Below are 16,798 nucleotides of genomic sequence, written 5' to 3' on the forward strand. Positions count from 1 at the left end.
ATATCAAAGCGAATTTATAAGGACCCCCTGCAATGCCGTCGTGGACCACCAGGGGGCCGTGGACCCCCGGTTGAAAACCCATGAGTTAAAGACTTAAGATGTTCTTTGAATTAATTTTGTTGTCATGTAAGGGTAGGTGCAAAGTAATGCACATTATATATCACAGTTTTATCAGTGCCGATGTTGAAGTATATTTTACCTTGAGGCTTTATGAATAAACAAATGAATGCATTAATTAATGTTTGTTTATGTTGTCTTTTACTTGAGTGTCATCAAGAAATGATAGAGGATCAGATGGGGAGACACGAGGGGGTTTTAGGGTCTACGGTACAGTGTGTGTGTGTGTGTGTGTGATTGCGTGCTGTGTGTGCATATGTGTGTGTCAGCCTGAAACGGCTAAAGAGCGTCTCAGCCAACAGAAAGAGGATATTTTATTTTAGTACCACCTAGACAAGGAATCATGAATTAGGGTGACTAGTCATCACGATCATGGCATGGACATGGTCCTTTCTCAGCGATGGAAGATAGCAATATGTTGGTCACAGGTCGTAGCAACAGTGATAGGAAATGCATGTGATTTGTTGGTTCGGTTCCCATCTGAAACAAAGACTAGGAGATCGCATAATAGGTTAGTGGTGCGGGTGAATATTGGAGATACTCCCCCGACTTCTTTTTTGTGTATGTTTTGCTGACTATGTCTGCCGGCATGATGAAAAAAAAAGAATACGCCTGGTTGTATCTTAAGTAATTAAGTAATAGTAATAATTTTCTGTGTCTCAAACACACAGGTAAAAGCATTTATTGTCAATTTACACAGTATACTATTAATACATTGGTGTTACTATTGGTGTTTAGAAGTCAGTACTTCTGTAATTTAGCTAGTTAATTAGTTAGTTTAAGACCATTAGTAGTCACTAAACTACAGAGCAGAGATGCTGAGATGGAGAAACTTGGATGGACCCCACCAATTTTCACAAGGTAACACTTAAAGGCATCTGCAGAAGATGTTAGCTCTCAAATATCCCTGCTGGGTGGCAGATATTAAGAACCTCTAGATGTTCTTCAGTCGTAATTGTAATAATAAAGCGGGGTCTAATAGCAGCTTGTGTGTGTTATCGGCTACGTTCACGTTGTCATGTCAATCTAATTAACAGACTTAGCATTTTGATTGTTTAACAGACTGGCCGATTGTTTAACAAACTGGCCGATAACCGACGCAGCTACGGTAAGGGCTTCAGGGCACAGTTTGATTGGAGATATTAAGAGCCTCTAAATGTTCTTCAGTTGTAATTGTAGCAGAACCCTTGACGTAAGGGCTTCAGGGCACAGTTAGTTTGGAGATATTAAGAGCCTCTAAATGTTCAGTTGTAGATGTAGCAGAACCCTTGACGTAAGGGCTTCAGGGCCCAGTTAGATGGGAGAAATTAAGAACCTCTAAATGTTCTTCAGTTGTAATTGTAGCAGAACCCTAGATAAGGGCTTCAGGGCCATACGGTCCCCTGTAGGGTTTGGGTTTGTAGGTGAAACCGGGGTTGTTATATTTGTTTAATTAAATCAGTCTCATAAAATGTAATAATCATTCATTTTAGTATTTAATATTTTATAACTAAATTACTATAATAATGGAAAACTCTAGCTGTACCACTATGCTACAGTCTCAGTATGGTATTACAATACTAACGTATTGCAATCTCAATACAAGTCTATAACACTTCATGAAAACAACTAGACAAGTGAAGGCAATCAGAGTATTTGGTTGGCGGAAAATGGCTTTCAGTGGAATATTGGAACAATAACAGGCAAGACAATTGTTTGAGTCTAAAATAAACAATTTATTAAAAGTAACAAACAGTAATTAATGGCTAATATTAAATCAGGTATAATCACATAAACACTGGAGTAAAACAATTGAACAAGGCACAAAGTGGAATTGGGAAGTTGGGTAGTGAGGTAGTCTGTTTCAGGAATGCAGAGGAGGATGCGTTAGCTTCCTCGTCTCTGTCTGTGTGTGTGTGTGTGTGTGTGTGAGCGGGTGCGTGCGTGTGTGAGCGGGTGCGTGTGTGGGTATGCGAAGTTGCGAGTAATCCCCCTCTCAATGGAGAGATGGGGGAAGTGAGAGGGAGGCTTTGCGCAAGCGCACAGGCGATAGATGCTGTGTGCGTGAAGTAAAGAGTGCGTCAGGCCCCAACTAGATGGAGAATGGTCAACGGATGCTGCTGCAGGTCCGAGACCTGAACTCTATGTGTCTTAGGCGCCAATTTAGTTGGGGGGAGGTGCACAGAGTAAAGAATGCCTGAACAAAGGATTCTTGCCTTAAGGACTAAATCCAAGCTAGGCCTTAATTCAATACAAGATATTTAACAACACTGAAATCGCGATGTATGCGTGTATATGTTCAGGTGGTGATGTAAAGGGAGTTAGAGAGAGAGAGAGAGGGGGGGGCGGGGTGCATACACAATCTATCTAACAAATAGCAAAAAGAACCAAGCAAGATTATCAGCGGTCAAGGACCGTGTGGACTGTGAATTTCAGATTGCATTTAGATCTTAATGAAATAAAATAACCACACTTCTCACATAGATTAAAACATACGTATAAAACTAAATTCTGCCCAGATATTAGCCTTACTTGGATCGCTCTTGCATGGCGACCAAGATGTTTTCTGCAGGACTTCCGATGAGCAGCGTGGGACGCAGATTCGTGGAAGTTGCCAGGACCTTCTTAGCTCGTCAGCTGAAACTCGGGACGGCCTGGTGGTCGTTGAGGAGTCTCGAAGGGAATGAAAGTTCTTTTCGTCGACGTGAATGGATGAGGAGGGAACCGGTAGTACTATCGATGTAAACTCAGGTTGCAATTAAACGATTTCAAGTAGATTGGAACTTTGATCAGAAGTTCTATGGGCTACGTGTCGTCGTGTCGTCCTTTGTCCTGATGAGAATTCTTCTGTAGAGTCTGGTATCTCTATTTGTGAATGGATTTCTTCAGGAACACCAGGGTCAGGTGTGCTTCTTTTGGGTTGCTGTTGAACTCTGCTGCTGATGCCACTTCCTTCAGTGCACTGTCGTAAACACCTAGAACATTAGAACACCTAAAACATTAGAATCGAGAGAAAAGGATCAATCTAGATCCATCCAAGGAATACTCCACCCAAAAGGGTCGCCCCCCTCATGACATACTCAAGTGCAATCTTTGACACAGACAGCTGAGTGATCTACCATTCCTGGCATGTGCATGAAAGCACCAGTTCACATCATTCCCAACATCTGCTCTCTCACATCATTCCCAACATCTGCTCTCACATCATTCCCAACATCTGCTCTCTCACATCATTCCCAACATCTGTTCAAATGAACTATATCACATCATTCCCATCATCTGTTCAAATGAACTGTATCACATTATTCCCAACATCTGTTCAAATGAAATGTATCACATTATTCCCAACATCTGTTCAAAAGAACTATATAACTTAATTCTGAACATCTGTTCAAATTAACTGTGTGGTAGGTGAAACTATATTTTAGTCTGTGTATATGTGCCTGTGTGGTAGGTGAAACTATCTTATAGTCTGTGTATGTTTTCCTGTGTGGTAGGTGAAACTATCTTTTAGTCTGTGCCTGTGTGACTGTGTGGTAGGGGAAACTCTATTTTAATGTGTGTATGTGTGCCTGTGCCCTTTGGAATTAACCAGAGAAGGGGCAGAACATGTTTTTACAGGCCATGGGTGCCTTAAGGCTAATCACATGAATTATTTTTCTTTTGTAATATTATGTTGTGGCTAATTACTCTGTATCCTTTCAATCAGGAGACTAGAGACTGGTTGTAGAAATCTAGAAGTTTGTATTGCAGTCACTAATGTAGCAATAAAGGAGAGGTTCCATGGCTCGTCTCTGGGTGTGAACACGCTACAGGCTCTTTTTAAGGCCTCAACTCTGAGAGTTTCTCCGTGGCTTGTTCTGTATGGCTGCTTGCCAAACCCAATCAGAATGATCTTATCTTAATCTTGCATAGGTGGTTATGCCCATGGTGCATACCCTCTTTGTGTAGGCTATGTTTCTTACAGGCCGAAGAGGGGCCTCTGGACTTGTAATAAATCTCTTCTATGGTATCTATGGTATGTACTCCAGATGTTTCAGAGCAGGATGTTCTGTTCTTACTGCAGACACTCTAAGAAACCTCTTCACATAAAAAATATCCTACAATTATTAACATATTTTGTAATATGTTAAATGCTTGATAACTTCTTAAATGAGGTTGACTTGAATGTCCGGTTGTGGGATACAATGTCTCTTAACAACACAATAGTTTTCTGAAATGAATTAGGGAATTTCTAGACTTCTGCAATCTTGCCCTGTGCCTTTAAGGCAGGTGTGCACACATAATCAGGACGAAACACAAACACTACTGTTTTGTTCTCTTCAATAAAGAACTGTATTTTATATTATTTTTATTTCCATGACGGGAATCACATTACAATGATGTTCTTTGTTAGATCCACATGTTGTTCTACTAGCTCTAACCATAGTAGCTATTCCATTATATATAAGTAACACTACTGACACCTAGTGGTCTGAGGTATAATACTACAAATCACCACAACTACCACTTCTGGTGAAACGAAACTTTTTTAGCTTTCCTTTTAGCCAGCACGTGTGTGCCTGTGTGGTAGGTGAAATGGCCAGTGCTTCAGTGTTTCAGGATGAGTTCTGCTGTTCTATCTGTCTGGATCTGCTGACGGACCCGGTGACTGTTCCCTGTGGACACAGTTTCTGTTTGAAGTGTATTACAGGCTGCTGGGATCAGGCAGACCATAAGGGTGTTTACAGCTGCCCCCAGTGCAGAGCAACCTTTACTCCTAGACCTGTTATTCGCAGAAGCACATTGCTGGCTGATGTTGTGGAGAAGCTGAAGAAGACAGAAGTCCAGTCTGATCACACGGCTCTTTCCAACGCCGGACCCGACGATGTGGAGTGTGATTTCTGCACTGGGAGAAAACACAAAGCCATCAAGTCGTGTCTAACATGCCTGGTTTCATTTTGTGAAGTTCACATCCAGCCTCACTATGAAGTGCCTCGCCTAAGCAAGCACAAGCTAGTGAATGCCTCCTCCCGGCTACAAGAGAAGATCTGCTCACAACACCACAAGATCATTGAGGTGTTTTGTCGCACAGATCAGAAGTTAATATGTATGCTCTGTTCAATGGACGACCACAACGAACACAAAACTGTCTCCGCTATAGCAGAACGAACTAACAAGAAGGTTAGCGCTCTCTCTCTCATTATTTGCTTAACTGAATTGTGTAAGAATAGCGATATCTGTATAAATCGTCAGTATTCTGCCAATACCCATCTTTGTATCTGTTGTAAATGTTGCCCTAAGCTATTGGATACCTGTGGACATTTATCCACAGAAAAAGTTGTTGGAGATGAAGAGGGATAACCAGAGGCAGATCCAGCAGAAGGAGAAGGAGGTGCTGGAGGTGAAACAAGCAAAGAAGTATCTGCAGGTGATCACTGATAAACATGACTGATGTAAACTGATGTTTGTTGCACACATCTCTTGCACACTGTTGTTTTTGCCCCCTAGTATAGGGGCGCCGTTTGTAAAATGTTGCACGTTCGAAAATCCTGCTCAGTTTGGGTACATTTAGCATTATCATATGGAAAAAAAGCATGATGATATTCAAATGTCACTTTTTCAAGCATTTAGAGAGAAATTCATGTACATTCATGCGATTACTTTTCCAAGGATAATTTTTGGCATAACACAAAGTTGTTAATTAATATAAATCTTTCATCTAAATGTTAAAGTGAAATGTAAATGTTAAATGTAAATGTAAATGTTAAATGTAAATGTTAAATCTAAACGTAAATGTTCGATGTTATATATAAATGTTAAATATAAGTGTTAAATGTAAATGTTAAATGTAAATACAAATATCAAATGCTAAATGTAAATGTTAAATGTAAATGTAAATGTAAATGTTAAATGTAAATGTTCAGTCTACATGTCAGACTTGAGACAGAACATTACAATATTTACGGTAATTCATAGCTCTCAGTCACGTGACTACAATGGATACCTTGCGGGCAAAAAGAACAGCTGAACAGCGAAGATGTCGACCAACAGTGGACATCTTCGAGCAGTGCAGCCTACTCAATTACGCTCGCCATCAAACACAGATCATACCACAATAGCCAGACAGAGATATCTAGAAAAAAAATTACATTTTGGGAACCTGTGATCCCTTTACTGCACCCACTGATATTTTTATTTCTATAACGTCGTAGAAGTCCCTGCCTGAGCTCCAGTTTGGAGATAGTTACATCTATCTAATAGAAAATCCGTCCCCCTACACACCTCAAAAACTGAAAGCCTACAAAAGCAAGTAATTTAATTTTCAGAAAGGGATGGGTTCACAACGATGTCGTCTGGAAGGTGAAAACTAATAAACATCTTCATTATCAGAGCAAACATGATTGCCATTTAATAGCTAGCTACCACCTAGCGAGCTACATGCTGTTAGCTAGCAGCCTTTTGCCTACCCAACGCTGTTCTTTATCATTTGACACAATTTCCTGGTTAACACAAGAACAACCACCTGGTCTGGCGAATGACAACTGAAATTATCTTCCCAAGTATTTTCTACTGGCATTGTAGTATTACCAGTTGGATGACAAAATACAGAAGTATAGCCTACTTGCTCAGGTACTTGTAGCATTTACATTTAACATTTACATTTAACACTTATATTTAACAACTATATATACATCGAACATTTACGTTTATATTAAACATTTACATTTACATTTAACATTTACTTTTTTATTTAACATTTACATTTAGATGAAACATTTATATTATTCAACAACTTTGTGTTACTGCCAAACATTATCCTTGGAAAAGTTATTGCATGAATTCACATGAATATCTCTCTAAATGTTTGAAAAAGTGACATTTGAATATTGTCAAGCTTTTTTCCCCATATGATAATGCTAAATGTACCAAAACTGAGCAGGATTTTAGAATGTGCGACATTTTACAAACGGCGCCCCATACCCTAGCAACCCCAAAATGGCTGAATGCTATGGGTTTCTGGTACTTGTTTTGTTAGGTGTTGTTTAGCTCTGCAAAGATGGCAAAAAGGCACTTGTCGTCATGTCAATGGGCTGAGGAATCCTTTGTGATGCTTGAAAATGACCTGATATCAGTGCCTCTGTCTTGTTAACAGATGTCTGCACAGGTAGCTGTTGAGGACACAGAGAAGATCTTCACGGAGCTGATCAGCTTCATGCAGAAAAAAAGGATTGAGGTAAAAATGTCTATCAGAGCTCAGGAGAAGGCAGAGGTGAGTCGAGCTGAAGGACTCCTGAAGCAGCTGGAGCTGGAGATCGCTAAGCTAAAGAACAGAGATGCTAAGATGGAGCAACTCCTGCCAATTGAGGACCCCATTGATTTCCTTCAGGTAACACTACTAGCCCTCTGGTCACCTAGAGAGAGTCTTGACTCGCCCTAATTAGATGGCTTCTATCAAGAGCCTCTTTTGTCATCATACAGAAAAGACCTTGAAGTTGGGGCTTCCAGACCTACTCTTTGTGATTTACAGTCCCCTACAGTTACTGTGCACCCAACACACCGGATGCATTGTTTAATTATTTCCTGTCTTGCCAATGGTATATGAAATTTCAAAATCTCATATTTTGTCCATAAATCAGTTATATGAACAATTACCCGAAAATATTTTATATTTATAGTGTGCATGCATCCATTTCTGGAAAATGTTGGGTGTGTGTGTTTGAGGATTTATAGTAAAACTCACAACCCTTCACCTCTGAGACCAATGGTCTGGATAGCACCTTTTTATCAAGTCCTCACAGCCTATGATCTGTCTGTTTGATCCCCTGTAGAGTTTCCAGTCACACCTCACCTCCTCACCTGCGGCTAAGAACCTTCCTAAGGCTACTTTTGAAACAAAGTTCTCCTTCCGCGAAGTGATGAAATCAGTGTCTCCGTCTCTGAATGAGAAAACAAAACAGTTCCTCCAGGACATACTTAAAGGTAGGTTTCTTCAAGATGACATGTCACAATCCTGTAAGGCCAGAACTAAGCTTGGACCTAGAAGCAGAGACCAGAGAGGGATGGAAGGACCTTTTAAAGAGGACTTATTATGCTCATTTTCAATGTTCATGATTTTATTATCTCCTTCTCTCTTCTGGAGTAAGGCCTGGTTTGCTTCTTTGATATTCTTTGATATTATTGTTTTTTTTAAGGATATAACTATTATTTTACTTAAAGAGGACCTTGTATGCTCATTTTCAATGCTTATAATTTTAGAATAGATGTAAATGCTTAAATGTTCCAAACACATTATTTTTCTCATACTGTCCATCTCTATTCACCCTCTAACACCCTGTTAGAGCTTGTGTGTCGTGTGCAGCTGTTTAGCAACACCATTATAACACAATATGATTCAGTTGGAAAGTTAGCCTTGTTAGCGAGATGCCTACAGCTGAGCACTGGGTCTACAGCTTGGTTACAGCCAACACGTCCACACTTGAACACTTTTTAAACATGATGGGAGAGGGGGATATTTCCCCTCACAGTGCAGCACACCGCATCTTCACAACACGGCTACAAAACTTAATGTGGTGTGAGAATCTGAACAGATGAGGCATGACTTTGACCAGCATCCTAGGAGTAGGTGACAGCAATATGGAGAAGTTTTCTGTTATTCAGACATCAGTCACACATAGCTTCCTCTGCTCCTTTCATAGTCACAGGCTTCATGAAGGGGGACAAGGTCAAACTGAAGACTCCCGTGAACGTTGGCAGTTATCTTCATTGTAATAGTAGGCATGGACACTTCTTAGACCGACAGAGTTATGACATCACTGTCAGTGGTGTGGGTGAGGTAACAGGTAAGACCCTTATGGATTTACACTCACTTACATCACTTTCACTGCATGCAGAAGTACTGATGTAAATGATTCATGTGGACAATCTAACAAGAAATAAATTAGCATTCTTTTTCCATGAGAATTTGTAGAATAAGAAATGTATTACCAATCATATACAGTACTACTATTGTGTTAAATAAATGACAAATTGATTCTCTTAGGTTCTACAGGGCCCGATACTGTGACCGTTAACTTTCCTGAGCTCCCTGGTTGGAAGGGGAGTTCTTCTGAGCTGGAAGTGGTATTCGCGATAAAGAAAGATCCATGATCACTTACTTATTTACTTCCCCTAACGTTTATTTTGGACCGACCAAAACCACCCTGTCCCTGTATCCTAATGCTCTGCTGATGCTCTATGAAAATACCTTTGACCTTTATTTTATGTAACATTATGAACAGCTGCAAAGATCTTGAAATCATTAATTCATCGATTTCCTCGCTTATCTCTCTGCCTTTGTGAGCGTGTAACAATCTCACAATAGCTCACAATGGTGCATGTCACTTTTGCAGTGTCACAGTAGAGTGGAATTTATTAACACGATGTAGCCTATACGTCAATGCAGCAATGCCTTTGTTTCTTGCTCATTAAGTTTAATCCAAAGAAGACTTATCAGTTGAAGACATAAGTTGTTCTTTAAATACATTTTCTTGTCATGTAAGGGTAGGTGCAAAGTAATGCACATTATATATCACAGTTTTATCAGTGCCGATGATGGAGTATATTTCACCTTGAGGCTTTATGAATAAACAAATGAATGCATTAATTAATGTTTGTTTATGTTGTCTTTTACTTGAGTGTCATCAAGAAAGGATAGAGATGGAGACACGAGGGGGCTTGAGGGTCTACGGTACAAGGGGGTGTGTGTGTGTGTGTTTGTGTGTGTGTGTCAGCCTGAAACTAGGCTAAACAGCGTCTCAGCCAACAGAAAGAGGATATTTTATTTTAGTACCACCTAGACAAGGTATCATGAATTAGTGTGACTAGTCATCACGATCATGGCATGGACATGGTCCTTTCTCAGCGATGGAAGATAGCAATATGTTGGTCACAGGTCGTAGCAACAGTGATTGGAAATACATGTGATTTGTTGGTAAGGCGATTGCCAAATGGCATTGGTTCCCATCTGAAACAAAGACTAGGAGATATCATAATAGGTTAGTGGTGTAGCTGAATATTGGAGCAACTCCCCCTGACTGCTTCTTTGTGTACGTCTTGCTGACTGTGACGGCTTGATGAAATAAAAGAAAACTGGAAAAAAGGCGCCTGGGTGTGTCTAAAGTAATTAAGTAATTCAGTAATAGGAATTTGTTTCTGTGTCTCTAACCGAAGGTAAAAGCATTTATTGTCAATTTACACTGAATGCTCTTAATACATCAGTGACACTCTTGGTGTTTAGAGTTCTCAGTTCTGCTGTCATTTAGCTAGGTACCTTGCTAGTTTAAGGCCACTAATAGTCACTAAACTACAGAGCAGAGATGCTGAGATGGAGCAACATGGATGGACCCCACCAGTTTTCACAAGGTAACACTTAAAGGAATCTGCAGAGGATATTAGCTCTCAAATATCTCCTGCTGGGTGGCAGATATTAAGAACCTCTAGATGTTCTTCAGTCGTAATTGTAATAGTATAGCGGGGTCTAATAGTAGCTTGTGTGTGTTATCGGCTACGTTCGCGTTGTCATGTCAATCTAATTAATAGACTTAGCATTTCGATTGTTTAACAGACTGGCCGATTTTTAACAAACTGGCCGATAACCGACGCAGCTACGATAGAACCTTTGAGGAAAAGGCTTCAGGGCCCAGTTAGATTGGAGATATTAAGAACCTCTAAATGTTCTTCAGTCATAATCGTAGCAGAACCCTTGAAGTAAGGGCTTCAGGGCCCGCTCTGTCCCATACGGTCCCCTGTAGAGTTTGGGTTCAAGCCTCACCTATCAGACCCGACGGCTCTCTTCAGGCCCTTCAGGAACACCAGGTCAGGTGTGCTTTTTTTGGGTTGCTGTTGAACTCTGCTGCTGATGCCACTTCTTCAGTGCACTGTCGTAAACACCTAGAACATTAGAACACCTAAAACATTAGAATCGGAGCAGTAAAGGAACATTCTAGATCCATTAAATGAATACTCCACCCAAAAAGGATTGCACCCTCATGACATACTCAAGTGCCAACTTTGACACAGACAGCTGAGTGGTCTGCCATTCCTGGCATGTGCATGAAAGCACCAGCTCACATCATTCCCAACATCTGCTCTCTCACATCATTCCCAACATCTGTTCAAATGAACTATATCACATAATTCCCAACATCTGTTCAAATGAACTATATCACATAATTCCCCAACATCTATTCAAATAAACTATATAACTTAATCCCCAAATCTGTTCAAATTAACTATATCAGTACTATAAAATAGGGGGATATTTTGATTGGATGAATCCCAAAAGGATCTGTATGAAGGTTGAATGAATAGGTGCCAATCGCCACAGATTGTCCGTTAAGAACAGATGATGTCAAAAATCCCAATGACAAAGTAAGAACTGGATTTATTTCCACACACACACTCTCAAGACATGAATGGCAGGATGAATATGGAATGACTGTTGATAGACATGAATAGGATGACAATGATAGAATGATCCGTGAATATTGACCAGGATGAACCATGGTTTCTACAGAAATGAATAAATAACAAAGACGTACAAATATGAACAATTATATACAACAAAGATGAATATAGTATATACACGATGAATATTACAGCTATGATATGAGTATGGATCTGTCCCTTTAATGCCGTGCCGCGTAACGGTGAACATTCCATTATCTCCGTTACCAGCGGTAACTCGTTAAAGTAGCAGTAACAGAGTGAAATACGAATGCTACGGATGATAATGATAAAAGTAACTAACAGATACTATCTACAATGATACTGACAGACTAAATCGCTAAATGACACATAACAACTGAACACTCACTATCTTAATGACGCACGGCAAGAACGAACGTGAATGGCTCTGATCTTTGAATCGTCCGATGAACTTCTGATGGCTGATGCTCCTCTCCAGCTTTGCTTGACCAACAACTGGACAGAGGTGGGTTAGACTTATATAGGGGAGAGGGGGATGAAGTTGAGCCATGAAACCGGACTTGGGGTAGCCAATGACTTTCAGAGCATTAGCTTTGCATCTGCAGCCCATGCATCCCTATGGAACTCTGGGATCAACTGATTGGGTTGCCCTCTCTGTGGTCCCCAAACTCGTGAGTGGCCTGCCGCAACGGGGTGCACAGCTGGATGCCGCTGGTAGAGACAGCCTTTTGAACAAGTACAATGTTGGCCTGTGCATTTGAGTAAACAAGTTGCACATTTTTAGGATTCACATTAAAGGCATTAATGCTTCATCTGAGCACATTTTCTTTTCTTCTTGTTTCCCCCAACCTCCTTGTGTGCTTTTTCCCTTGTGACTTACCTCGGGTCCTGATCCTTAGGCGGTGTGGTAGGTGAACCTCTCTTTTAGTCCTGTGCATGTGTGCCTGTGTTGGTAGGTGAAACTCTCTTTAGTCTGTGTATGTGTGGCCTGTGTGGTAGGTGAAACTCTTTCTTTTAGTCTGTGTATGTGTGACTGTGTGGGAGGTGAATGATTACCCTGCCATATAGTAAATTGGGTTTGGACTGTAAGGACGATTAGGAGGAAGTACAGATACCAGCTGCCATAGAGGTCTTATGAGGTCATATCCTGTTGGACTCTCTGTCAGTGTTTGTGTTTGGTGAGACCCTCTACCCAGACCCTACGTGTGCCTAGTCTAATGAATGCATTAGACACATATATGACTCATGAAAAGACAGCCCCACTGCTTCACATGGAAAACAAAATGCTGGATGTTTACTTGAAAGACATTTAATATCTTCAGTTCAGTTCAAACCATTAAAGGCGATCACTATGCATACATACTCTGAGCAGGCAATGTCATTGGATCTGCTAACTGAAAGCCACAGCACCCCAGTCAGTAAGTGCTCTTGACCGTGCTTCCCTCCCTGCATGCTCTCCCAGAGTAACTAATAACCTGGGACTTCTGACCTTTTCCTATGGAACAAATTACCCAATAACAGTCCCATACACATGAGTCAGCATAGGCATACATAAGGGAGGTTATAACCTGCCACTTGGAATTAACCAGAGAGGGGGCAGAACATGTTTTTATAGGCCAAGGGTGACTAGTCAGATGAATTGTTTTTCTTTTGTAATATTATTAACATATTCTTTAATATGTTACGTGCTTGATAACTTCTTAAATGGGGTTGGCTTGAATGTCCAGTTGTGGGAAACCATGTCTCTTAATAACACAATCGTTTTCTAAAATGAATTAGGGAATTTCTAGACTTCTGCAATCTTGCCCTGTGCCTTTAAGGCAGGTGTGCACACACACAATCAGGAAGAAACACAAACACTCCCACTTCTGGTGAAACGAGACCTATTTAGCTTTCCCTGTAGCCAGAACGTGTGTGCCTGTGTGGTAGGTGACATGGCCAGTGCTTCAGTGTTTCAGGATGAGTTCTGCTGTTCTATCTGTCTGGATCTGCTGACGGACCCGGTGACTGTTCCCTGTGGACACAGTTTCTGTTGAAGTGTATTACGGGGTGCTGGGATCAGGATGAACTATAAGGGTGTTTACAGCTGCCCCCAGTGCAGAGAGACCTTTTACTCCTAGGCCTGCACTGGGGAAAAAATACATTGCTGGCTGATGTTGTGGAGAAGCTGACGAAGACAGAAGTCCAGTCTGATACCACGGCTCCTTCCAACACCGGACCAGACGATGTGGAGTGTGATTTCTGTACTGGGAGAAAACACAAAGCCATTAAGTCGTGTCTAACATGCCTGGTTTCATATTGTGAAGTTCACATCCAGCCTCACTATGAAGTGCCTCGCCTAAGCAAGCACAAGCTAGTGAATGCCTCCTCACGGCTACAAGAGAAGATCTGCTCACAACACGACAAGATCATTGAGGTGTTTTGTCGCACAGATGAGAAGCTGATCTGTATTCTCTGTTCAATGGACGACCACAACGGACACAAAACTGTCTCCGCTATAGCAGAACGAACTGAGAAGCAGGTTAGCTCTCTCTCTCTCTCTTTAATTTAATTGAATGAGAGTGAGAATATTGATCAATCTGTATAAATTGTCAGTATTCTGTCAATACCCATCTTTGTATCTGTTGTAAATGTTGCCTAAAGCTATTGGATATTTGCCCTTGTACATTTATCCACAGAAAAAGTTGTTGGAGATGAAGAGTGATAACCAGATGCAGATCCAGCAGAAGGAGAAGGAGGTGGAGGAGGTGAAGGGGGCTTTGAAGTCTCTGCAGGTGATCACTAATAAACATGACTGATGTAAACTGATGTTTGTTGTACCCAATTGTTGTAAGAATTGGGTTCTGTAGAATTGGTTTAATTTTTGAATTTCAGTTTTTTACATTTAGTTAGTTTCTTTCCCTTCTTGTGCGTTTTAGGTCTGTGTTGCTCTGCACAGACATTTACAAGCATAGACACACATCTTTGCATGTCTATGGGATATTCATTTTTTTAAACAGTGATAGAAAATTAGCTGATATGAGTGCTCCTGTCTTGTTAACAGGCCTCTGCACAAAAAGCTGATGAGGACACCGAGAGGATCTTCACTGAGCTGATCAGCTTCATGGAGAAAAAACGCTCTGAGGCGAAAGAGTCGATCAGAGCTCAGGAGAAGGCAGAGGTGAGTCGAGCTGAAGGACTCCTGGAGCAGCTGGAGCTGGAGATCGCTAAGCTAAAGAACAGAGATGCTAAGATGGAGCAACTCCAGCCAGTTGAGGACCCCATTGATTTCCTCCAGGTAACATTACTAGCCCTCTGGTCACCTACAGAGAGTCTTGACTCGCCATAATTAGATGGGTTCTATCAAGACCCTCTCGTCATCATACAGAAAAGACCTTGAAGATGGGGCATCCAGACCTACTCTTTGTGATTTACAGTCCCCTACGGAGTTAATGTGCAACAAAACACACCGGATGCAATGTTAAATTATTTCCTGTCTTGCCAATGGTATATGAAATGTCAAAATCTCATATTTTGTCCATAAATCAGTTATATGAACAATTTTCTGCAAATATTAGATGTTTATGGTATGCATGCATCCATTTCTGGAAAATGTTGGGTGTGTGTGTTTTAGGATAGTAAAACCCACAACCCTTCACCTATGAGACCAATGGTCTAGAATCTAGACTCTAGATAGCACCTTTTTATCTAGTCCTCACAGCCATGATCTCTCTGTTTGATCCCCTGTAGAGTTTCCAGTCACACCTCACCTCCTCATCTGTGGCTGAGAACTTTCCGATGGTTACTTTTAAAACAACTTTCTCCTTCAGCGAAGTGATGAAATCAGTGTCTCCATCTTTGAAAGAGAAAACAAAAGAGTTTCACCAGGCAATACTTAAAGGTAGGTTTATTTTCTTTCAAAATGAAAATGTCACAGGCCAGTGATTCCTAGAAGCTAAGATGGGCTGAGCAGAATCTCAATAAGTGTCAGGATCCTGCTCTGTCTGTTTTGTGTTTGTCTATTTTGTCTAGTGCTGTCAAACGATTAAAATATTGAATCGCGATTAATCGCATTTATGTCATAGTTAGCTCAAAATGAATCGCGATTAATCAACCAACATTGCCAAACAGGGCGGTACAAAATAAAATTATAAAGTGCACATTTCAGGTAAGCAAGGACTCAGACTAGAGTGCAGTTAAACCATGGCTTAATATTTTCTTTTTTCAAGTCTGCTGGGAACATAGCAGTCAGGCCTCTTATTTCAGAAACAATGAACCGTAACAGTTAGGTTACCAATAAAAGGTAAGCCTACTATCTACTTCTTTGCTTTCAGCCAGCTGCCTGTTGACATTTTCAGACAACAGTGAAGCTCGCTTCTTTTGCACAACACAACTTTTAAAAGTTAACTTTGGATTCAGAAGCTTTTTATCATCCATTTCGCCGTATCGCGCTCACCATTCACTCAAACCCTAACGTTAGCCTACTTCACAGTTTGCGAGGCCAAAAAGAACGTTAATCAAAAAACAAAAACAAAAAAATCTTGCGATAAAAAAATGAACGCCGTTAAAATGGGTTTGCGTTAACGCCGTTAATAACACGTTTAACTGACAGCACTCATTTTGTCATGTGCTTCTTGTGTGTGTTTGTTATGCTATGTGTTTCCCCGTGTTTGTTTATTATTTCCATGTGCTCCTTTGTTGTCATTCGGAACTCCGCCCCCACCTGCCTTCCACCACATCCTGGTTTTTTCCTTCACCTACCACACCTGCCCCGTTAATCACCCGGTTTGTTTCCCTGATTGGTTTCTCCTGTGTCTTGTTAATTCCCCTTGTTTAGTTCACCTGTGTCTGGTTGTCTAGTTCCCCTCTGGTATTTAAGTTCAGTCTGTTTTGTGTTTCTTGTTGGTTCAGAGTGGATACATTTCGAAATGCCTGCGTATCCATTTTCGTGTATACAACAGATTCGCACATTCTCTGACACGATGATGTCAAAACTGAACAAACTCCTCCCGGCCTCCAGCAGTTACTGTGTGTTGTGTGAGGCTGTGCCAAGCTTTCCGCTGGGCGGGCAATAAGGACATTGTGTTCCGAGATTGAGTCATCTTGTAACAAAGGAAAAGGGCTGGAATTGAGGTGTTTTAGGCAGCTGAGAAAAGGGGTTTCTGTGGGAGAGAGTTACTCCCTCTGGTGTGTACTTTGGGCTTTTGTAACTTTGCAGACTGTTTACATGCACAAAAACCTATAGAACACACTAAAGGAAAGAGAAAAGGTGGAA

General features: G+C 41.0%; 2 protein-coding genes across 2 annotated transcripts in view; both read left to right on the plus strand.

Annotated features, from left to right (window-relative positions):
- Positions 1–9,277, plus strand: part of LOC105897367 (E3 ubiquitin/ISG15 ligase TRIM25-like) — a 28,072-nt gene extending 18,795 nt beyond the window's left edge. The window contains exon 6 of the mRNA XM_042709700.1: positions 9,119–9,277. Coding sequence (XP_042565634.1) covers positions 9,119–9,225 — 107 coding nt within the window. The 3' untranslated portion in view covers positions 9,226–9,277. The remainder of the gene's footprint in view (positions 1–9,118) is intronic.
- Positions 4,650–15,548, plus strand: LOC122128540 (E3 ubiquitin/ISG15 ligase TRIM25-like). Its single transcript, XM_042709701.1, has 4 exons — positions 4,650–5,259; positions 14,223–14,318; positions 14,588–14,821; positions 15,274–15,548. Exons 1-4 carry the CDS (start codon positions 4,675–4,677, stop codon positions 15,466–15,468), a joined length of 1,110 nt encoding a protein of 369 aa, XP_042565635.1. The 5' UTR covers positions 4,650–4,674; the 3' UTR covers positions 15,469–15,548.
- Positions 15,549–16,798: the final 1,250 nt, after the last annotated feature.

This window comes from Clupea harengus, chromosome 2 (genome assembly GCF_900700415.2).
Source record: "Clupea harengus chromosome 2, Ch_v2.0.2, whole genome shotgun sequence".
NCBI classification, from domain to species: domain Eukaryota; kingdom Metazoa; phylum Chordata; class Actinopteri; order Clupeiformes; family Clupeidae; genus Clupea; species Clupea harengus.

Coding starts and splice junctions, on each gene's coding strand:
- LOC122128540 (XM_042709701.1), top strand. CDS start 4,675: ATGGCCAGTGCTTCAGTGTTTCAGGATGAGTTCTGCTGTTCTATCTGT. Junction 5,260..14,222: donor CAGAACGAACTAACAAGAAG/GTTAGCGCTCTC, acceptor ATTTATCCACAG/AAAAAGTTGTTGGAGATGAA. Junction 14,822..15,273: donor ACCCCATTGATTTCCTCCAG/GTAACATTACTA, acceptor GATCCCCTGTAG/AGTTTCCAGTCACACCTCAC.